This window comes from Oncorhynchus nerka, linkage group LG7 (assembly GCF_034236695.1).
Source record: "Oncorhynchus nerka isolate Pitt River linkage group LG7, Oner_Uvic_2.0, whole genome shotgun sequence".
Taxonomy (NCBI): domain Eukaryota; kingdom Metazoa; phylum Chordata; class Actinopteri; order Salmoniformes; family Salmonidae; genus Oncorhynchus; species Oncorhynchus nerka.
This window is the reverse complement of record NC_088402.1, coordinates 22,103,389-22,128,500: the sequence shown is the minus strand read 5'-3', so window position 1 is coordinate 22,128,500 and position 25,112 is coordinate 22,103,389. Positions and strand designations below refer to the sequence as shown.

General features: G+C 44.0%; 1 protein-coding gene across 1 annotated transcript in view; it reads left to right on the top strand.

Annotated features, from left to right (window-relative positions):
- The window catches only part of LOC115118076 (gamma-aminobutyric acid type B receptor subunit 2-like), a 173,495-nt gene that overhangs the window by 130,580 nt on the left and 17,803 nt on the right, over nucleotides 1-25,112 (top strand). The window contains exons 5-11 of the mRNA XM_065021036.1: nucleotides 1,432-1,497; nucleotides 1,773-1,961; nucleotides 2,257-2,499; nucleotides 10,860-10,920; nucleotides 13,864-13,944; nucleotides 15,031-15,181; nucleotides 23,458-23,590. Of these exons, the coding sequence (XP_064877108.1) occupies nucleotides 1,432-1,497; nucleotides 1,773-1,961; nucleotides 2,257-2,499; nucleotides 10,860-10,920; nucleotides 13,864-13,944; nucleotides 15,031-15,181; nucleotides 23,458-23,590 (924 nt within the window). The remainder of the gene's footprint in view (nucleotides 1-1,431; nucleotides 1,498-1,772; nucleotides 1,962-2,256; nucleotides 2,500-10,859; nucleotides 10,921-13,863; nucleotides 13,945-15,030; nucleotides 15,182-23,457; nucleotides 23,591-25,112) is intronic.

Here is a 25,112-nt window from a genome sequence, read left to right as displayed (position 1 = left end):
TACATTTGACCGGGGCCCATAGGGAATAGGGGGAAATTTGAGATACAGCTTGAGTCTTGCTCTGAGCAGTGTTTTGATAGACTTGTAGAGTCCGGCACCTGAGTCAAGCTTCACTTTCAGTCATGGCCTTCCTGTTTCAAGATTAATTGAATGGTTTGTGTGTGATTGTATGGGTTGGGGCAGTCTATGCAGTGCACCACCAACACAGAGTAGTGACAGATTGCTCTTCTCGGATGTAGACCCAGGAACCTCCAATGCTCCTACAGAAGAGCTGGTAAATTATTTACTAACCTAATCAGCTAGCATGTGCTCTCAATTCAATGCAGATCTCTCCTTCTGGCCCAGTGGATAGGAAACAATTCTCACTGTTGACAGTAATGGCTGAGTTGTCATTAGTGGACAGTTGCTGCCTGTGATATTGCTGCCTGTTTGCCTGACCTCTGCCCTATAGCCAGCTAAGAAACACCCCAAGTGCATCCTAAATGGCACCCTATTCCCTTTATAGTGCACTACTTTTGATCAGAGCCCTATGGTCATGGTTGAAAGTAGTGCACTATTATTAAGGAAATAGGGTGCCATTTGGGACGAAGCACACCACCCACATCAGCAGGCCAGTTCCCTGTTGTCCTTACACATCACTGATGAGGTGGAAATCACACTGATGTGATAATCTTCAAATGACTGGTTGGAATTGAATAATAACAAATAAGTAATTTAGCCACAATCAATTTTCCTGCGCGGTTTGTAAGTTTGTAAATTCCACTTTAAATTGTCAGAATTTATTCATCTTAACTCAAAATGCATCAAAACCTACACAAATGTTCATTATTTATAATCTACATAACAATTCACATTTCCTTTTGCTGCAGGATTATTTTCCCTCTGTGAGAAACTGGTCAAATTAAGATTGTACATCTTTAAAGTGCCTATATCACATGTTTAATTTCAATACACAATCAAATACTCACGCTACAACAGCTATTACTTTTGTTTAGGAATACTTAATGTGGTGATATTTGCATAGAATATGTATATTATGCAACATGCAGTATTGTGATATAACTGCTGCTAATGATTAGCTTCTCTTGTAGCCAATCATTTCTCTTTCTCTTGTAGTGGAAGAGTGACACATCTCTTTAGCTGTTTGTAGTGGAAGACTGACACATCTCTTTAGCTGCTTGTAGTGGAAGACTGACACATCTCTTTAGCTGTTTGTAGTGGAAGACTGACACATCTCTTTAGCTGGTTGTAGTGGAAGACTGACACATCTCTTTAGCTGGTTGTAGAGGAAGACTGACACATCTCTTTAGCTGGTTGTAGAGGAAGACTGACACATCTCTTTAGCTGGTTGTAGTGAAAGACTGACTCATCTCTTTAACTGGTTGTAGTGAAAAATTGACATATGTCCTGTTTGTTATGTCATCTCTATAGGATAATGATGTGAGGATCATTATCGGACAGTTTGATGAGAATCTGGCCTCCAAAGTATTCTGCTGTGTGAGTATTGTTCTACACACACACACACACACACACACACACACACACACACACACACACACACACACACACACACACACACACACACACACACACACATCAAGTTGTCATGGGGGCTGCAGATGTGTGGTGTGATATCCATAATGAGCTTCAGTAAAAGCTGAAAGCCTATTTATATTGACATTATTGACTGGTATTGAAGGTGTGCTCTTGTGTGTGGTGTGTGTTTACGTCAACATGCCTGTGTGCATACTAACTGAACATCCCTCCCCCAGGCGTACAACCTCAACATGTATGGTAGTAAGTACCAGTGGATCATACCAGGCTGGTACCAGGGGAACTGGTGGGAGCAGGCCAACTCCACCAACTGCACCACCAGGAAGCTGCTGACCGCTATGGAGGGATACATCGCTGTGGACTTTGAACCGCTCAGCGCCAAACAGGTCAAGGGCATCTCTGGAAGGGTGAGCGTTCCATTGAACATGCTTTTTAGTCTACGTTTGCGTCCAAAATGGCACCCTGCTTTCCTTTTATAGTGTGCTACTTTTGACCAGGTCCATAGTGCTCTGGTCAAAAGTAGTGCACTATGTAGGGGATAGGGTGCCATTAGGGACACAGCCCTATCTAAACTCTTTCCCTACATTCAGACAACTAAGAAGTAGGATATTGATGAATTGATTATCCCCTCTTTCCCCCTAGATTGACACCTAAGGAGTAGGATGTTGATTAAATGACTATCCTCTCTCTCTCTACATCCAGACACCTAAGGAGTACGAGAGGGAGTACAGTAAAGAGCTGCAGCAGAAGGGAGTGGAGCCCTCGAAGTACCATGGCTTCGCCTACGATGGGATCTGGGTGATAGCTAAGACCCTGACCCGCGTCATGGATTTACTGCAGCACAAGGAGAGGCAGGACATGTACCACAACTTCACCGTGGACGACCGGGAGGTGGGCAGGCTGGTGCTGGACGTCATGAACGAAACCAACTTCTATGGCGTCACGGTGAGTCAATGGACTTTTCCTGATATAAGAGTTTACTTGGACATTAATCTGCCTCACGTTACAGAAACAGGAGATAGACTAGTGTCCTGTCTAGAGGGTGAATTGAATCATTCATCTGCCTCACGTTACAGAAACAGGAGATAGACTAGTGTCCTGTCTAGAGGGTGAATTTAATCATTAATCTGCCTCACGTTACAAAAACAGGAGATAGACTGGTGTCCTGTCTAGAGGGTGAATTGAATCATTCATCTGCCTCACGTTACAAAAACAGGAGATAGACTAGTGTCCTGTCTAGAGGGTGAATTGAATCATTCATCTGCCTCACGTTACAGAAACAGGAGATAGACTAGTGTCCTGTCTAGAGGGTGAATTTAATCATTAATCTGCCTCACGTTACAGAAACAGGAGATAGACTAGTGTCCTGTCTAGAGGGTGAATTTAATCATTAATCTGCCTCACATTACAGAAACAGGAGATAGACTCCTGGTTTGTATAGGCCATTCTGCCTCACGTTACAGAAACAGGAGATAGACTCCTGGTTTGTATAGGCCATTCTGCCTCACGTTACAGAAACAGGAGATAGACTCCTGGTTTGTATAGGCCATTCTGCCTCACGTTACAGAAACAGGAGATAGACTCCTGGTTTGTATAGGCCATTCTGCCTCACGTTACAGAAACAGGAGATAGACTCCTGGTTTGTATAGGCCATTCTGCCTCACGTTACAGAAACAGCAGATAGACTCCTGGTTTGTATAGGCCATTCTGCCTCACGTTACAGAAACAGCAGATAGACTCCTGGTTTGTATAGGCCATTCTGCCTCACGTTACAGAAACAGGAGATAGACTCCTGGTTTGTATAGGCCATTCTGCCTCACGTTACAGAAACAGGAGATAGACTCCTGGTTTGTATAGGCCATTCTGCCTCACGTTACAGAAACAGGAGATAGACTCCTGGTTTGTAGAGGCCATTCTGCCTGGGACATGGCTTGCTTTGACATAAGGAAGGGTAATGGTGATTCATTAGGGAACATTTGTTATTAATATTATAATGAATAACACAAATATAATACACTGAGTATACCAAACATTAGGAACACCTTCCTAATATTGAGTTGCACCCCCCCTTTGCCCTCAGAACAGCCTCAATTCGTCGGGGCATGGACTCCACAAGTCGAAAGCGTTCCACAGGGATGCTAGCCCATGTTGACTCCAAATCTTCTCACAGTTGTGTCAAGTTGGCCAGATGTCCTTTGGGGGGGGGGCATTCTTGATACACAAGGGAAAATGGTGAGCGTGAAAAACATCCATCCATGTCTGAGGACGTCGGGAGATGAAGTGGAAACCGGCCACTAGGGGCAACAGTGAGCGCTGTTACCTTCAAGTAGGTCTGGTGTTGTGGATGGGGATGGTAGATGGGCGTAAGAATCTGCCTCTGATTCTAAAGGTTGCAAGTTCAAATCCAGCGATAGAAAGTAGTTTTTTTATATTTTTGTTTTAAGCCTATCCCAAACCTTAACCTGTCAGAATTAGACGTGTAGCCATGTTTCTCAAACATCAAAATTCAAATTTGTTCCAAAATGTCAATTTAGAAGGGTTTAAGGGGTTTAAGGTTAAGAAGGGTTTAAGTTTAACTCCAAATTCGTAAGGTTAGGCATTCAATCTGAATGGTGACTGTGAGAGCTAATAGCACAATCCACCACTACTATAACAACCCCCTCTAAATATTTAATAAACACTTTTTTTCTACATTAAAACCGGTGCGATTCAGGTACCAAATTGCGTTAGAGAAGACGTGTGTGTGTGTGTGTGTGTGCACGCGTGTGTGTGTGTGTGTGTGTGTGTGTGTGTGTGTGTGTGTGTGTGTGTGTGTGTGTGTGTGTGTGTGTGTGTGTGTGTGTGTGCAGGATACGGCCACAGGCTGAGAGGGATGGGTAGATAGAGGAATAGAAAAAGGAAAAATCAGAGAGGAAAAAATAAAGAGGGAGAAAGATGAGGAAATAGAGGGAGAAAGATGAGGAAATAGAGGGAGAAAGAGGAGGAAATAGAGGGAGAAAGAGGAGGAAATAGAGGGAGAAAGAGGAGGAAAGCGAAGGAGAAATAGAGGGAGAAAGAGGAATAGTGAAGGAGAAATAGAGGGAGAAAGAGGAACAGTGAAGGAGAAATAGAGGGAGAAAGAGGAGGAAAGCGAAGGAGAAATAGAGGGAGAAAGAGGAATAGTGAAGGAGAAATAGAGGGAGAATGAGGAATAGTGAAGGAGAAATAGAGGGAGAAAGAGGAATAGTGAAGGAGAAATAGAGGGAGAAAGAGGAATAGTGAAGGAGAAATAGAGGGAGAAAGAGGAATAGTGAAGGAGAAATAGAGGGAGAAAGAGGAATAGTGAAGGAGAAATAGAGGGAGAAAGAGGAATAGTGAAGGAGAGCTGGGTGAGGAGGTAGAGCGGAAAAGAGAGAGAGATTGTGTCATAACCAGTATTGAGAGTGGAGAAAAGGTTGACCTCCCTTGGGGCATTACAGTACACCATAGTCCTCCTGAGCCTCTCCGTAACCCCCACCCCACCGTGACCTCTCTCTCCCCCAGTTCCCTCTGCCTCTCTGGGGTGAAGTGGGCTGCCAGTGGGCCAGTCCCTGGAGGCTGCTGGAGAACAGAGGCAGGGAGGATGACATGGATAGGCTAGATAGCCTCTTCTCCCTGGGGGCCCCTCTGCCAGGGTGGCTGCCTGAGCTGCGTGTCTCTGTTTGTGTGCGTGCTTGTCTCCAGGGGGATAACATACAGCACCACTATTACCATCTATTCAGAAAGCAGCACAGAAGGCGCACTGTATTGCTGCATTGCATATTCACTGTATTGCTGCATTGCATATTCACTGTATTGCATAATGTGATGTCAGCCGCATACCACTCTGCATCCCACTGCTGGCTTTCCTCAGAAGCTAAGCAGGGTTGGTCCTGGTTGGTCCCTGGATGGGAGACCAGATGATGTTGGAAGTAGTGTTGAAGGGCCAGTAGGAGATACTCTTTCCTCTGGTCTAGAAAAATATCCCAATGCCCTGGGGCAGTGATTGGGGACACTGCCCTGTGTAGGTTGCTGTCTTTCAGATGGGACGTTAAACGGGTGTCCTGACTCTCTGAGGTTACAAAAGAGCCCATAGCACTTATTGTAAGAGCAGGGATGTTAACTCCGATGTCCTGGCTAAATTCCCAATCGGGCCCTCAAACCATCAGGGCCACCTAGTCATCCCCCTGTAACTATTCCCCAGGTTGTTGCTGTAAATGAGAATGTGGTCTCAAGTCAACTTACCTTGTTAAAAAAAAAAAAACAGTTTAACAAAAATACCTGAAGTTTTATTTCAAAAATAATATACCACAGTTGCTCCAGGTCTATAAGAGGCTAATACTCTGGAGTAATGTATTACTTATTTTCCCACCACTATGATTGTTGGTCCTTCTGATAACTGCACAGGGATTACAGTACATGGAAGGAGGTTCTAAAAAAGCTTGTTATTTGTGTGTATTTAAGTGCCATATCAGATCAGAAAATACCATTGGTTTGTTGATGTGCCTTTATGAAGCGTCAGCATATAGGTGTGTATTTCCATTACAGGGAATCATGATGAACACACACACTATACCCAATACCCCATCGTGGCTCTGTGTTACCACCCACACACACATCACCCATGTCCTACACCCACATGGAGAGCCACCGTCTCACTGCCATAACTACCCCAGCGTGAACCACAACAAGTGGTACTAGTTTGGCAAGTCAGTTTCACCACTAAAACCAAACTCCTTTCTGTATGTTCACCCTGTCCCATCCCTTCTAATCCCTACATAGTCAACATAGTGGGGCTTGTGTGTGTGTGTGTTTGTGTGTTTGTGTGTCTCTGTGTGTGTGTGTGTGTGTGCGCATGCGTGTATGCCTGTGCGTGCACACTGATTGTGTGTGTATGTGTTTCGTGCACGTGCGCGCGAGTGTAAACACTGATTGTGTGTGTGTGTTTGTGTCAGGTTAGAACACGGGCCATCCACATGGCAGTCTGATGTGTTCTCTGGGTGCGGCCTGCTATTGATCTAGTCTAGTGGCAGAGCAATAGAGGAAGTCAAACATTAGCTCAGAGAAGCCTCCAGGGCTTGGCCGGGGCTGTTAGCAGCACAGATGAACATGTACAGTGGAATTCCTCCTCTTCATCTATTGCCTGGAGGGAAGAGGAAACCGAGGAGACAGGGGTTCTGATCTCAAGTAGTACCCTTTGGCCTGTGTAGTGCATTACTTTTTATATTTGTATTTATTATGGATCCCCATTAGGGGGTAATTTTAAAAACATTACAGTACATTCATATCAGATTTCACAACATTAAGTGTGTGCCCTCAGGCCTCTACTCTACTACCACATATCTACAACACAAAATCCATGTGTGTATAGTGTTTATGTTATCGTGTGTGTGTATGCATGTGTTCCATAACGTGTATTTGTATCTGTTTTTTAAATCTAATTTTACTGCTGGCATGAGTTACTTGATGTGGAATAGAGTTCCATGTAGTCATGGCTCTATGTAGTACTGTGCGCCTCCCATAGTCTGTTCTGGACTTGGGGACTGTGAAGAGACCTCTTGTGGCATGTCTTGAGGGGTATGCATGGGTGTCCGATGCATTCAACATGTCAATAACTCTCACAAATACAAGTAGTGATTAAGTTCATCTCTCCTCCACTTTGAGCCAGGAGAGAATGACATGCATATTATTAATGTTAGCTCTCTGTGTACATCCAAGGGCCAGCCGTGCTGCCCTGTTCTGAGCCAATGGGCTAAACCTCCACCTTTGGCATTTCAGATTTTTCTATAAATCTTATAACCGCGTATTGCTACCGCTGTATCATCAAAGGTATTATCTAAGTGAGTTTCAGAGATTGTCAGAATACGAGTGTCACCTGTTACTAGCCAATTTATGATTTTATGAACCTTGTTTCTTAAGCTACATATGTTAATATGGGCTATTTTTAACACTTTTCTGGGATGCTTGATTGTTTTCTTGCTTTACTGGGAAGCTTAACAGAGGTAAACATGCTCTGGTTATTTTTATTAGTGCAGGATGAGTTGTACACAGTGGACTGTCTAGTAGGGCACACCACCTCAGTGCTAACAGTGTTACACTGGTTCATATGCATATGATTACTGCGTACAATAGCTGTAGGATCAATAGAGGCATTCAGGGCAGTTAGAGGGACATAAATAAGATTACTAACATAGTGTCTTCCAACGCCCCTGGTATAATGTGCATTTTCTGAAGCATTAGGACAACTCAACGACACAATGCTAGGGATTAACTGAGCTGGGCTTGGGTCATTGATAAGTCATTGTCTCAACACAGCCTTATAATGCTGTGAAAGGATCCAGGAACCCAAATTATTTGGGTGGATCCCGTCCTCATAATACAAGCTTTGTTTCCAGAAGGAAGGACCTATAGGATAGGGACCATAGAGGCCCTGGTCAAAAGTAGTTCACTATATAGGGAATATGGTGCTATTTGCACGCACCCAGTGATGCTAGATAGGCATGGCCAGATCAGTGTGTGTACAGGTCTAATCAGTAGCATAAGCAGTGTTACACGCACAGTTCTCAGTACAATATGCTGTGATTATGCGATGAAGAGCTATACCTTTAGCAAATAAATCTAGAGGGATTGAGACTCCAGTGGCCTGTTCTGCCACTACTGTACCAGTGTATTGGTCTCAGTGTCTCCTGCCTATGGCTGGTGTCACAGCCTGAGGGCAGTGAGTCCTTACAGGCGGACACAGAGAGGTGTGTGTGTATGCAACCTAATTTCATCACCTCTGGCTGCTGTGCTCCCCCACCAGACCTCCTGGGAACCCCCTCCTTTCATACCTGCAGCCCACAACCGGAACCTCTGTCTGGGAAAATATGTTCCTTCAGTTCCTACCTTTCCTCACCTCCAGAAACAAAGTAGCAGAGTGATACCGCCATCTCACCTCCACAAACGCAGTGATACCACCCTCATCAACAAGGACAGACTGGGTGTCTGAGTCCCAGAGAGAGCTGTTAGTCTGGGTCAACTCCCTCCCTCCCCCAGCTCAACCAGAGCTCCAGGAGAATGTGGGAGGGACATTTGATCAGAAATAATGACAACTATTAATATTATTTTATTTATCTGCAATTAGTGAAATATAAATATAATATTTTAGAAATAAAACACCCAGTATTGATTGTGCATACTGACATATATTTGTTTTCTATATATTTTTGTGGATATTTTTTTGAACCCCGGTCTCTGGAGGAGTTGGGTGCGTTACCGCTAGACCACAGGCTCCGCACATAGTTTACTATATTTCCATAGTAAACACTACTTTCAAGTGCACTTCACTCCCACACACACACGTACTTAACCAGGGCATAATTATACATGACCCTAAGCATGATGGGATGTTTATTGCTTAATAAACTCAGGAAGCACCTGCTTTCAATATACTGTGTATCCCTCATTTACGGACTTGTTTTCTTTATTTTGACAGTTACATGTAGGTAGCACACTCTCTGAGATTACACTTTCAGTCACATCTTAAAGGTCCAATGCCGCCATTTTTATATTAATATCAAATCATTTCTGGGTAACAATTAAGTACCTCACTGTAAAAGATTTCCAGTCAAATCGGCAAAAATGGCTTTTTAGTAGAACACTATTTCTCAATAGTGTGTAGTGTGTATGTGTGTATGTGACAAATACAATTTGATTTGATTTGATTTGAAGCAATAATTTTGCTAGGATTGTCTGAGAGTGGTCTGAGTAGGGATGGGAAAACTGAAAAGTAGCTGTTATTGGCAAAGAGGTTTGGAACTCTCTTTCGTATTGGTTTAATAACCAATTTACCGCATGATGATGTCACCATGGAAAGCCGAAACTCCTCCCCCCCCATGCAAACCTGCTGATTAGAAGGTCCTGTGTAGAGGATGTTTTCAACCAGCAACTATCAGGAAATAACACTGATCAAATGTTTTCACACTTTTACAGTGTTAGTTTCATCAGCTGTTGTACAATAAGATATAAAATACAGGGAAAACAGAAGTATGACTGCACTGGGCCTTTAAATTCCATACAATAACAGACCACTCTTAGCACCATCCAACCACAGTTATCCTGGTCTGTAAAGGCAGTCACTTTAGCTAGCTCTCTTCCTTGCTCACACAGACAGCCACAATCACATATGCCGTACAAAGACAGGGAACCAATCAGAGGGTGGAAACCCGCCCAGCGACTGACTTCAAAGCCTCTGCGTGTTTTTGAGACAAAATTAGTCCTTCAGTCTGTCGCCTTCCTCCCTTTCCATCTCTCTGCCAGTGCTGCTTTAATCAGCTCCATGTTAACTTTCTCTCTCTCTCTCTCTCTCTCTCTCTCTCTCTCTCTCTCTCTCTCTCTCTCTCTCTCTCTCTCTCTCTCTCTCGTTCACCTGTTTTTTTTTCCGTAGCCGCCAATAATCCCAGATCCAGCTAAATGTTTAATTAAGGAGTTCTATGGGCAGATGGCTGGACGAATTAATTGGTCAGTGTTGATGGATAAGGAGGGATAAGGGAGGAAAGGCAATGTGTTAGTTGACAGACCTTTTCCCCCAGAAAATATCTGAATATAATTGATGATTTTATTTGGCCTTGATTGTTGTTTTTTGGAATATCAGTGATGATCTAGGTGGAGTGTCATTAGTATCCAGTTGCTTTCATCAGGGTTGACATCAAAGACATGTCGAGGTTTTAATGGTAGTAGTACCGACTATTGATGTCTGTTCAGTATCCAATGGTGAGATTTCCACTTACAAAATGTTTTTCTAAAAGCCCCTCTAAAGAAGATGTGTGATAGGGCCTTACGGAATCAGACAGGAATCGGACACTCCTTTGATTATAAGGATATCAGGAAATGAATCTGCTGACCAATCATTTTGTTTACCTCATATTAATTTTTTTTTTTTTTGCAGACTTCTAATCCAATAAGAAGCCCAGTGCCAGACCCCCTCTTTGTCCACACAAATCTGTTAATGTGCCAAGACTTAGTGGCATGTCAAGAAACAGTGCATCTAAATTCTAATGAAATCAAGCTTCTTTTCATCGTCTGTCTCTACTGCTTCCTCTGCATCTGCTGTTACCCATCGTTGTTACTTTAACCCAGGGACTTGATGTACCCTGAAGAGGGTGAACTATTCAGATGGTTTTGCTGGTTAAATAAGGACCAACAATGTTCGGTTTCAACTTGGTAGCTGATATGGACAATGTAAGATTTGCATTGTATTCTGCATCGAGACCTCAGAGGCTTTCATTTCCAAATGTTCTAAAAGTGTTTTGAATTCTTTTTCTATCCAGGGCCAAGTCATGTTCAGGAACGGAGAACGGATGGGCACGATCAAATTCACACAGTTTCAAGGTAAGCACATGCTGTAAGATTGTTGCATTGTTGTGATGTTCTGTTGAATTGCTCTACTATTATGAGTGGGTGCTGCGGTTGCTGTCTGGCTGATGATGATGTCCTAGTAATCCAGCGAGTGTTTGTTGACTGCAGGTGAACCAGGGGGTTGCCGGGTGGGATTTTCTACCCAGAAATGTGATCTGTATTTGGGGGATTCTCCCCTGCTCCCCTGACCCTACCCTCCCTCAGCATCAACATGTTTTTATTAATCCACTCTCCCCCAATCTTATCTACCCCACTGCAGAGGTTCTCCCCGTGGTAGCTTAAATTGTGTGTGTGTGTGTGTGTGTGTGTGTGTGTGTGTGTGTGTGTGTGTGTGTGTGTGTGTGTGTGTGTGTGTGTGGAAACCCACAGGGCGGACAGTCCTGTTTGCTTGTGGGAGTGATGGAGCTTTTCAATTGGAATGCAACTGGCAGTCATATCATGGATAAGCAAAGAAATGTTATCATCAGTGAACTGGAGAGGGCTTGCTCAATAGTGCTGTGGGAGAAATGTTATCATCAGTGAACTGGAGAGGGCTTGCTCAATAGTGCTGTGGGAGAAATGTTATCATCAGTGAACTGGAGAGGGCTTGCTCAATAGTGCTGTGGGAGAAATGTTATCATGAGCACTTAGCCTTAGGCATATCACTCCCCCCTCCTGCCACTCTCCCTCCCCCTTGACACCTATTTGTCTCCTGTTACCTCTCTCTCTCTCTCTCTCTCTCTCTCTCTCTCTCTCTCTCTCTCATTGTCTCCTCCCTTGTCCACATCCTCCTCTTTTCCTCTCTCTCCCTCCATTCATATCATGCCCTTATTCTCCCTCCCTCCCTCCATCCCTATCAGGGTAACGACTGTTTGACACATTAGATGGAGATAGAGGAGGGATTGCCTGGGCTCAATATTTTACCAGGATATGATCCTCTCCTCAGCCCAGTCGTCTGTCCTCACGCAGTGTGGAAGCAGCTCACTGTGGGTTCATTCATTCCCCTTCTGGAGGTTCCGATTGTCAGAGTCTGTCTTTCACCCTCAGCCCCACTCTGTGGGAAGATAGAGATTTAGGATCAGCTTCCCCTCCCCAATCCTAACTTTAACCATTAGTTGTGGAAAATGCAAACCTGACCCAAGATCAACGTCTAGGGGGCAACTTCACCCGACACCCTCTCAGCCCATCTGCCTACAGATCACATTACACAAAGTCACCTGGGACGCTGCCTTGGGTACTACAGTGTATATAGTTAGGAAATAACTGTGACCTTTGACAAAACAAAATAATGTGCCCAGTGCTATTATATAGTAGCATTTAAAAAAAACATTAACTAGTGTACGAAACCCAAGCAAAATGCATTAATATTTGAGTCATTTCCTATAGTTTAGTAGCCAGGTGTGATTAAGGTGGTTCCCCCTATGCTTTCAGTTAAGGTTCATTCATTGTTCAATGAATCCCAATTCTATAGCCATGTAGACTAGCCTGTTATACCATGATGTCATATAGACTAGCCTATTGTACCATGATGTCATATAGACTAGCCTATTGTACCATGATGTCATATAGACTAGCCTATTATACCATGATGTCATATAGACTAGCCTATAATACCATGATGTCATATAGACTAGCCTGTTATACCATGATGTCAAATAGACTAGCCTATTATACCATGATGTCATATAGACTAGCCTATAATACCATGATGTCATATAGACTAGCCTGTTATACCATGATGTCAAATAGACTAGCCTGTTATACCATGATGCCATAGAGACTGTGTCTAGAACCTTATTAGGCACTTGGGTCATGAATCTGAATGTAATTTACAGAAATGCACTGATCCTTGATCTGTCTACGCTGTCTTGCCAGCTCCTATGGTCGTCACACCAAATAGATCCAAGGTTCAGGCTAGTTGTATACATCTGAATCTGATTTACAGGAATGAAGGAGTTAATTGAACAAACACAAGTTGGGTGAAGGGTTTGCCCTAACATAGCAGCTCAGGACCATAGTAGTCACATAACGCTTTTATGCATATTAATTGATATAAATGTAAATCAAATTGTATTTATCACATGCGCCAAATACAACAGTGAAATGCTTACTTAGAGAGAGAAAACAGAGAGACAAACAGAGAATTGTCTCCTCTCCCTCCTCCCCAGTGTGTTGTGTGTAAGTTTACCCCTGTTTTATGAGAAATAGTGATGGAGCTGGTGTTTGTACCAGGGTCAATGGAAAGCCGATATTACACGTGGGACCAATATCAGTCTTTAAGACGGCTCTTGAAGGAAATGGCTGGTTTAAATATCACTCAGGAGAGAGAGGTTTGTGTTATTGCTCGGGATATATCACAATTTAAACTCATTTTACTGTACCTGTGAAAATGTAAATGGATATTGTGTTACAAATGCCAGCGTGCAATTGGTTTTATTTATTGTAGCTTTTATTTTTATGATTGGCTTCTTCACTGCAGACCTAGCTCTCCGGTAATTTGTCTATTCACTAGGAAACAAACGGAAGCAAATGGGCTGAAATAGAGAGGGACTAACCTGAACTTGTCCAATAAGAAATGCTAATTTACGTTGCAAAACATTTTCAATTGCAAAACAGTTTGCTACATTGTGCACTAATGAATACACACCAGTATGGTACTGTTGCTAGCCATTGTAACCAAAATGTATCAAAAACATTCACCCAGTGCCTGTACTTTAAATTAGCTTGATTTCCACACGTAGCTAAAACACACATGGCATAAATGAGACCCCACACTGCAGTATTCCATTAAGTGCAATCTTGTCTATTTGAAAGATAGTTATTTTGGGTCAATGTTATGCTCTGCGAGAGCTGTGAAGTGGACTGAGAGTAAGAAGTTGTCTGAGGCGTCCATGCTGTCCTAACTAATGTGTCCGTCTCTGTTTGTGTTCCTAACAGAGGGTCAGGAGGTGAAGGTCGGAGAGTACAACGCTATTGCTGATGTCCTGGACCTTATTAACAACACCATGAGGTTCCAAGGTAGGTAGATCACTACACACGTCTCACACACACACACACACACGCACACGCACGCGCATGCACACGCACACACACACACACACACACACACACACACACACACACACACACACACACACACACACACACACACACACACACACACACACAATACAGCTCCTCCGTGGGACCCAGGGCATCCAGAATGCTCCTCTCAACCAATCATTCTATGTTTAATCATTACCAGACGTTTTATGTATCCATGTTTGCGTGTGTTGACATTCTTTGTCTTTTGTTTGATTCCTGGCGATTACCACAATGACCCCCAATTCCTTCCTCCCTTTTGTCCCATATACACACAATCTGTGACAGTTTCAGCTAAAACAATTGTTTCTATGTCTCAAACCGTCATAAGTGGATCTCAGTAAGTTGAGAAATTGATTGGCACGGAGAGGGCGGATAGAGGACAGCATAAGCATAAGAAACAGCTGACCACAACGACTAATCTTGTGTGGAGGTACATTTACGCAGCTGATAAGAAAGAAAGTAGCCAAATGCAGGCGTTTTTTGGATCAATCCTTCTCCTGTAGAAGTGTCCAGTACTTTACATAGAATGAAAGTCACTGGGCAAGTGGACAAACATCAAATCTAATACATTTCTCAGGCTAAGAACATCACCACTGAGCACAGACGTCAGTTTAACGTCTAGTTTTGATTTACATTTGGTTGAGTTGTCAGCTATTGTGAATTAAACGTAAATGCAGGTTGGGTGAAAGCAAAACAAAAATACGTTACATTGATTACTTTTTGCAAATCCGACAGTTTTCCACATTGATTCAACATCATCACATAATCATTATTTTGTTGAAATGATGTGGAAACAACTCCACAAAAAGGAAAGTAAGTTAATTTGGAGGCTCCACTCCTGGAATGAAGAGGAAGACATTCACATATTTTTGGCATCATAGCAGATCCACTGGGCAAAAACTGGTTGAATCAACGTTGTTTTTCAATGTTAAATAGGTTACTGGTGAGGGCTCATTTTGGTTGTCTATCCTTCCCCTGTAAAAGTTATTTTTCTTCTTTTCTTCCTCCTCTTTATTCCAGGGGTGGAGCCTCCTAAGGACCGTACGTTTGTGCGTCTGCAGCGTCGCAACATCAACGTACCCCTCTACAGCATCCTGTCTGTTATCACCATCCTGGGCATGCTCATGGCAGGGGCCTTCCTCTTCTTCAACATCAAGAACCGCAACCACAGGTCAGTGGAAGAAGGAAGGGAATGGGGGGAGGAGGGGGTAGAGCTCACAGCAAGGGAGAGCTGTGACACACTGGTCTGGACTCCGTTGTAAATGCAGTATTAGTGCAGAAATGGGCTGAGGTTTGATTGGTTCTCTCAAATGTTTTTTTCTTTCCTGAGGGGTTGAGAGTCTGAGACCTCACTTTGTTTGGATTTGAAAATCCAACAGTTGTATTGGAAGTGGTTGTTCCATGTGAAAGTGAGAAAGACCCGTCAGTAAAAAAGTACAGCCTCTTCAATATCGACGCATCGTCATCATCAAATAGCCTTTCCAGACTGAAGTCAGGAGGACTTGGAGCTTGGTGTACTAATACTGGCCAGTCTAGTAGAGCACCGTGGTGGAGTTTTTCTCAGAACAGATCTAGGATCAGCTTCTCCTTCCCCAATCCTATCATTGCAAAACTGACCCAAGACCAGCGTCTAGGGTCAACTACACCCTACACCAGTGATATTCAAAGACTGGGTCAGGACCCCTAGGGGTTGCAGTGGGGTCGCCACATAAAAAAATATATACAGTGCCTTGCGAAAGTATTCGGCCCCCTTGAACTTTGCGATCTTTTGCCACATTTCAGGCTTCAAACATAAAGATATAAAACTGTATTTTTTTGTGAAGAATCAACAACAAGTGGGACACAATCATGAAGTGGAACGACATTTATTGGATATTTCAAACTTTTTTAACAAATCAAAAACTGAAAAATTGGGCGTGCAAAATTATTCAGCCCCTTTACTTTCAGTGCAGCAAACTCTCTCCAGAAGTTCAGTGAGGATCTCTGAATGATCCAATGTTGACCTAAATGACTAATGATGATAAATACAATCCACCTGTGTGTAATCAAGTCTCCGTATAAATGCACCTGCACTGTGATAGTCTCAGAGGTCCATTAAAAGCGCAGAGAGCATCATGAAGAACAAGGAACACACCAGGCAGGTCCGAGATACTGTTGTGAAGAAGTTTAAAGCCGGATTTGGATACAAAAAGATTTCCCAAGCTTTAAACATCCCAAGGAGCACTGTGCAAGCGATAATATTGAAATGGAAGGAGTATCAGACCACTGCAAATCTACCAAGACCTGGCCGTCCCTCTAAACTTTCAGCTCATACAAGGAGAAGACTGATCAGAGATGCAGCCAAGAGGCCCATGATCACTCTGGATGAACTGCAGAGATCTACAGCTGAGGTGGGAGACTCTGTCCATAGGACAACAATCAGTCGTATATTGCACAAATCTGGCCTTTATGGAAGAGTGGCAAGAAGAAAGCCATTTCTTAAAGATATCCATAAAAAGTGTAGTTTAAAGTTTGCCACAAGCCACCTGGGAGACACACCAAACATGTGGAAGAAGGTGCTCTGATCAGATGAAACCAAAATTGAACTTTTTGGCAACAATGCAAAACGTTATGTTTGGCCTACAAGCAACACAGCTCATCACCCTGAACACACCATCCCCACTGTCAAACATGGTGGTGGCAGCATCATGGTTTGGGCCTGCTTTTCTTCAGCAGGGACAGGGAAGATGGTTAAAATTGATGGGAAGATGGATGGAGCCAAATACAGGACCATTCTGGAAGAAAACCTGATGGAGTCTGCAAAAGACCTGAGACTGGGACGGAGATTTGTCTTCCAACAAGACAATGATCCAAAACATAAAGCAAAATCTACAATGGAATGGTTCAAAAATAAACATATCCAGGTGTTAGAATGGCCAAGTCAAAGTCCAGACCTGAATCCAATCGAGAATCTGTGGAAAGAACTGAAAACTGCTGTTCACAAATGCTCTCCATCCAACCTCACTGAGCTCGAGCTGTTTTGCAAGGAGGAATGGGAAAAAATGTCTCTCGATGTGCAAAACTGATAGAGACATACCCCAAGCGACTTACAGCTGTAATCGCAGCAAAAGGTGGCACTACAAAGTATTAACTTAAGGGGGCTGAATAATTTTGAACGCCCAATTTTTCAGTTTTTGATTAGTTAAAAAAGTTTGAAATATCCAATAAATGTCGTTCCACTTCATGATTGTGTCCCACTTGTTGTTGATTCTTCACAAAAAAATACAGTTTTATATATTTATGTTTGAAGCCTGAAATGTGGCAAAAGGTCGCAAAGTTCAAGGGGGCCGAATACTTTCGCAAGGCACTGTATGTATATTATTTTTCCTTTTTTAGGGAACAAAATATTCAGATTACAGATTATTTTATGGGGAAATATACAAACAATTTTGAGAAAGATAATTTCAGATAATTTCATTAACATACAGATTACTGTATGTTAATGTAAAATAATGTAAGATGTATGACTAGGATAATGAACATCTAATAGCAACAGAATACAGTAGGAAGGCTCATCCACCACCAACATTCACCCTACACACAGCCCTCAGGAAGAGAGGACAGCAAATCTCTGTCAATGGTCCTAGAGCCACAGCCTTTAGACAGAACAATAGAGCCACAGCCTTTAGACAGGACAATAGAGCCACAGCCTATAGACAGGACAATAGAGCCACAGCCTATAGACAGGACAATAGAGCCACAGCCTATAGACAGGACAATAGAGCCACAGCCTATAGACAGAACAATAGAGCCACAGCCTTTAGACAGAACAATAGAGCCACAGCCTATAGACAGGACAATAGAGCCACAGCCTTTAGACAGGACAATAGAGCCACAGCCTTTAGACAGGACAATAGAGCCACAGCCTTTAGACAGGACAATAGAGCCACAGCCTTTAGACAGGACAATAGAGCCACAGCCTTTAGACAGGACACTAGAGCCACAGCCTATAGACAGGACAATAGAGCCACAGCCTATAGACAGGACAATAGAGCCACAGCCTTTAGACAGGACAATAGAGCCACAGCCTATAGACAGAACAATAGAGCCACAGCCTATAGACAGACAATAGAGCCACAGCCTATACACAGGACAATAGAGCCACAGCCTATAGATAGGACACTAGAGCCACAGCCTATAGACAGGACAATAGAGCCACAGCCTATAGACAGAACAATAGAGCCACAGCCTATAGACAGGACAATAGAGCCACAGCCTATAGACAGAACAATAGAGCCACAGCCTTTAGACAGAACAATAGAGCCACAGCCTTTAGACAGGACAATAGAGCCACAGCCTATAGACAGGACAATAGAGCCACAGCCTTTAGACAGGACAATAGAGCCACAGCCTTTAGACAGGACACTAGAGCCACAGCCTATAGACAGGACAATAGAGCCACAGCCTATAGACAGAACAATAGAGCCACAGCCTATAGACAGGACAATAGAGCCACAGCCTATACACAGGACAATAGAGCCACAGCCTATAGATAGGACACTAGAGCCACAGCCTATAGACAGGACAATAGAGCCACAGCCTATAGACAGAACAATAGAGCCACAGCCTATAGACAGGACAATAGAGCCACAGCCTATAGACAGAACAATAGAGCCACAGCCTTTAGACAGAACAATAGAGCCACAGCCTTTAGACAGGACAATAGAGCCACAGCCTATAGACAGGACAATAGAGCCACAGCCTTTAGACAGGACACTAGAGCCACAGCCTATAGACAGGACACTAGAGCCACAGCCTATAGACAGGACAATAGAGCCACAGCCTATAGACAGAACAATAGAGCCACAGCCTATAGACAGGACAATAGAGCCACAGCCTATAGACAGGACAATACAGCCACAGCCTTTAGACAGGACAATAGAGCCACAGCCTTTAGACAGAACAATAGAGCCACAGCCTTTAGACAGGACAATAGAGCCACAGCCTATAGACAGGACAATAGAGCCACCGCCTTTAGACAGGACAATAGAGCCACAGCCTTTAGACAGAACAATAGAGCCACAGCCAATAGACAGAACAATAGAGCCACAGCCTATAGACAGGACAATAGAGCCACACCCTATAGACAGGACAATAGAGCCACAGCCTTTAGACAGAACAATAGAGCCACAGCCTATAGACAGGACAATAGAGCCACAGCCTTTAGACAGGACACTAGAGCCACAGCCTATAGACAGGACAATAGAGCCACAGCCTTTAGACAGGACAATAGAGCCACAGCCTTTAGACAGGACACTAGAGCCACAGCCTATAGACAGGACAATAGAGCCACAGCCTATAGACAGGACAATAGAGCCACAGCCTATAGACAGGACACTAGAGCCACAGCCTTTAGACAGGACAATAGAGCCACAGCCTATAGACAGAACAATAGAGCCACAGCCTATAGACAGGACAATAGAGCCACAGCCTATAGACAGGACACTAGAGCCACAGCCTTTAGACAGGACAATAGAGCCACAGCCTATAGACAGGACAATAGAGCCACAGCCTTTAGACAGGACAATAGAGCCACAGCCTATAGACAGAACAATAGAGCCACAGCATTTAGACAGGACAATAGAGCCACAGCCTGTAGACAGGACAATAGAGCCACAGCCTATAGACAGGACAATAGAGCCACAGCCTTTAGACAGGACACTAGAGCCACAGCCTTTAGACATGACAATAGAGCCACAGCCTATAGACAGGACAATAGAGCCACAGCCTATAGACAGGACAATAGAGCCACAGCCTTTAGACAGGACAATAGAGCCACAGCCTATAGACAGGACAATAGAGCCACAGCCTATAGACAGGACAATAGAGCCACAGCCTATAGACAGGACACTAGAGCCACAGCCTTTAGACAGGACAATAGAGCCACAGCCTATAGACAGGACGATAGAGCCACAGCCTTTAGACAGGACACTAGAGCCACAGCCTTTAGACAGGACAATAGAGCCACAGCCTATAGACAGGACAATAGAGCCACAGCCGTTAGACAGGACAATAGAGCCACAGCCTATAGACAGGACAATAGAGCCACAGCCTTTAGACAGGACAATAGAGCCACAGCCTATAGACAGGACAATAGAGCCACAGCCTTTAGACAGGACAATAGAGCCACAGCCTTTAGACATGACAATAGAGCAACAGCCTTTAGACAGGACAATAGAGCCACAGCCTTTAGACAGGACAATAGAGCCACAGCCTGTAGACAGGACAATAGAGCCACAGCCTATAGACAGGACAATAGAGCCACAGCCTTTAGACAGGACACTAGAGCCACAGCCTATAGACAGGACAATAGAGCCACAGCCTATAGACAGGACAATAGAGCCACAGCCTTTAGACAGGACACTAGAGCCACAGCCTATAGACAGGACAATAGAGCCACAGCCTATAGACAGGACAATAGAGCCACATCCTTTAGACAGGACACTAGAGCCACAGCCTTTAGACAGGACAATAGAGCCACAGCCTTTAGACAGGAGAATAGAGCCACAGCCTTTAGACAGGACAATAGAGCCACAGCCTTTAGACAGGAGAATAGAGCCACAGCCTTTAGACAGGACACTAGAGCCACAGCCTTTAGACAGGACAATAGAGCCACAGCCTTTAGACAGGACAATAGAGCCACAGCCTTTAGACAGGACCCTAGAGCCACAGCCTTTAGACAGGACAATAGAGCCACAGCCTATAGACAGAACAATAGAGCCACAGCCTATAGACAGGACAATAGAGCCACAGCCTATAGACAGGACACTAGAGCCACAACCTTTAGACAGGACAATAGAGCCACAGCCTATAGACAGGACAATAGAGCCACAGCCTTTAGACAGGACAATAGAGCCACAGCCTATAGACAGAACAATAGAGCCACAGCATTTAGACAGGACAATAGAGCCACAGCCTGTAGACAGGACAATAGAGCCACAGCCTATAGACAGGACAATAGAGCCACAGCCTTTAGACAGGACACTAGAGCCACAGCCTTTAGACATGACAATAGAGCCACAGCCTATAGACAGGACAATAGAGCCACAGCCTATAGACAGGACAATAGAGCCACAGCCTTTAGACAGGACAATAGAGCCACAGCCTATAGACAGGACAATAGAGCCACAGCCTATAGACAGGACAATAGAGCCACAGCCTATAGACAGGACACTAGAGCCACAGCCTTTAGACAGGACAATAGAGCCACAGCCTATAGACAGGACGATAGAGCCACAGCCTTTAGACAGGACACTAGAGCCACAGCCTTTAGACAGGACAATAGAGCCACAGCCTATAGACAGGACAATAGAGCCACAGCCGTTAGACAGGACAATAGAGCCACAGCCTATAGACAGGACAATAGAGCCACAGCCTTTAGACAGGACAATAGAGCCACAGCCTATAGACAGGACAATAGAGCCACAGCCTTTAGACAGGACAATAGAGCCACAGCCTTTAGACATGACAATAGAGCAACAGCCTTTAGACAGGACAATAGAGCCACAGCCTTTAGACAGGACAATAGAGCCACAGCCTGTAGACAGGACAATAGAGCCACAGCCTATAGACAGGACAATAGAGCCACAGCCTTTAGACAGGACACTAGAGCCACAGCCTATAGACGGGACAATAGAGCCACAGCCTATAGACAGGACAATAGAGCCACAGCCTTTAGACAGGACACTAGAGCCACAGCCTATAGACAGGACAATAGAGCCACAGCCTATAGACAGGACAATAGAGCCACATCCTTTAGACAGGACACTAGAGCCACAGCCTTTAGACAGGACAATAGAGCCACAGCCTTTAGACAGGAGAATAGAGCCACAGCCTTTAGACAGGACAATAGAGCCACAGCCTTTAGACAGGAGAATAGAGCCACAGCCTTTAGACAGGACACTAGAGCCACAGCCTTTAGACAGGACAATAGAGCCACAGCCTTTAGACAGGACAATAGAGCCACAGCCTTTAGACAGGACCCTAGAGCCACAGCCTTTAGACAGGACACTAGAGCCACAGCCTTTAGACAGGACAATAGAGCCACAGCCTTTAGACAGGACAATAGAGCCACAGCCTTTAGACAGGACACTAGAGCCACAGCCTTTAGACAGGACAATAGAGCCACAGCCTATAGACAGGACACTAGAGCCACAGCTTATAGACAGGACAATAGAGCCACAGCCTTTAGACAGGACACTAGAGCCACAGCCTTTAGACAGGACACTAGAGCCACAGCCTATAGACAGGACACTAGAGCCACAGCTTATAGACAGGACAATAGAGCCACAGCCTTTAGACAGGACACTAGAGACACAGCCTTTAGACAGGACACTAGAGCCACAGCCTATAGACAGGACACTAGAGCCACAGCTTATAGACAGGACACTAGAGCCACAGCCTTTAGACAGGACACTAGAGCCACAGCCTTTAGACAGGACACTAGAGCAACAGCCTATAGACAGGACACTAGAGCCACAGCTTATAGACAGGACATAGCCCCTATAACATAATGTATCAACTTTATTGCGGATACAATGAATAACACAAGATGGAAAAAAGGAATATGGTTAATTGACATGGTGTGTACAGGGACTCATGTTGTTCACCTTAGTCTGTGCATTACGACTATACCTGATTCTGCAGCATCAGAACCATAGATGGGGTGTTGTGCTTTCCTCTCTCCTTGCATTTAGAGACACATTTTACTACCTATTGATTTGATGATGTACAGTTGAGTCGTGATTTACACGATGGTTTGGGACATGCTGTCCTAAGTGATGTGATTAAACTGTAACGTAAAAACATCCTGGTGTGTATTCACTAGCAACCAAGCGGATGCAAATTGCCAGCAACGGGGAAGGACTTACTTAAACTTGCCCAATAAGAAACTAACATTTTCGTAATATTTTGCTAGCGTTTGTTACGGTGTGCACTAATGAACACACCTCTCAGCAAATGCAGATAGTGTATATGGATTGGTACTGCTGAACTGCACTTTAAGTAAATAGAGTTTGCACTTATCTGACATGCACCTATTAGGTGTCAAATGTAATTTAGGAAAGCTACAGTATATCTGTAGGGCTCTTGAGTGGCGCAGCAGTCTAAGGCACTGCATCTCAGTGCTACAGGTGTCACTACAGACCCTAGTTCGATTCCAGGCTGAATCACAACCGGCCGTTGTTCTTAACTGGATTGTCTAGTTAAATATAAATATCTAGATACAAACTTGGAGAAATTGTGTTCACATTTTACTTGGAATGGAACTGGGAAAACAGACTTAAGATTACCAAGACAGTAACGTGTTTCAATGTGAAAAATGTCACATCTGAGATGTTCAATTTTGGAACTCCTCTCACAATTTCAGAACTTCCTGTCCCTGTTATTGTAACTCTCCTCTCCCTACAGACTGATCAAGATGTCCAGTCCCTACATGAACAACCTCATCATTCTGGGAGGAATGCTGTCCTACTCCTCCATCTTCCTCTTTGGCCTGGATGGCGCCTTGGTGTCCGACAAAGAGTTTGAGGCCCTGTGCACCGTGAGTATTGAACATGTATAGCTCAAACCCCATATCTGCTGTCCTAATGATGTTTAAAATCCCAGGCTAATGCTAGGCTAACACTATATCATTCTCGTCTGTCTTCTCTCTTTCGAAATCTGTGAGATCCAGGCTAATGCCAGCTAGCATTCTCTCTTGATCCCCTTCACAAGGTGTGCGACCCAGGCTAACACTAGCTATTAGCTATCATTCTTCTCCTTCCTTTAAGTTTAAAAGGTGTGATATCCAGGTTAATGTTCCAGCCTTCAGAAAGGTTATGGGAGTTCATATAATGGGAGGTGATTGGATCAGTCGCTGGGTCTTTCCTAACATGGAACATATTAAGCTCCTGCTCCCACAGCAACAGTTTGAACTTGACTATCTGAGCCTCTGGTTTAATTAAAGAGGTTTGATTACAGTGATAACTGGTTCACATCCCAAATGGCACCCTATTCTCTATATAGTGCACTACATTTGACCAGGGCACATAGGGCTCTGGTTAAAAGTAGTGCACTATATAGGAAGTAGGGATCCAGTCCTGGTTTCCACAGAGATAAATACTGTTAAATAATGTTAGTTAGGCGGGTGGCGCAGCACGTATCAACTGCCATCGGGTGCCTGTCTGCCAACCTGGCTCGCCTCAGTGAAAACAATCCAAAATGGAGGCTGTCAAATCAGAGAGGAGGAGCTGAGGCAAAGTGTGTGATCCAACCAATCAATATGCACTGTGTTTCCTTTGTATGGCTGCTACAGTAGTTTTTTCTTGACCTTTTTCTCTATCCATCTCTTGCTCTCCTTACATTTACATTTACATTACATTTAAGTCATTTAGCAGACGCTCTTATCCAGAGCGACTTACAAATTGGTGCATTCACCTTATGACATCCAGTGGAGCAGCCACTTTACAATAGTGGATCTAAATCTTTTAAGGGGGGGGGGGGGGGGGGTGAGAAGGATTACTTTATCCTATCCTAGGTATTCCTTAAAGAGGTGGGGTTCCTTCCCCCCTCCCTCACCCCACTTACAGAAACATCTGATTGGTTACCTTTTGATTTGACCAAATATATTACAGTTTAAGTCTCAAAACAAACCAGGCCAGTATTTGATGTAGTGCATCATTGCTCCTCAGTAGGAAGGAGAAAGAGAGTGGGCGTTACCGCCAGGAGAGTTGGCTGCAGGCATCTGGTAGCACAACTTTTCATCAGGGTTGCTGGGGCCCCTGCGGCTAAAGGGCCCGGCTGATTTCTTATTTTCCTCAGGCAACACTGGAGTGAGAATAAGCTTGCTGCTGAATCTTTTGCCTTGGTCTGTTCCACATATTGCTTTTTGCCTACATTGTGATTGTGCCTCCATTCCAAGAATGTCTTTCAACAAATAGACAAACAAACACAAACAGCATTTAGTGCAATGGGTGTTAAAGTGGTGTTTTTCCAGCGTGTTAAATGAGATGCTGTGGGAGTTACTACAGGATATAGGTTTGTTGCTGTTATTTAGTTACAACTCATTCAATATGTTTTTTGCC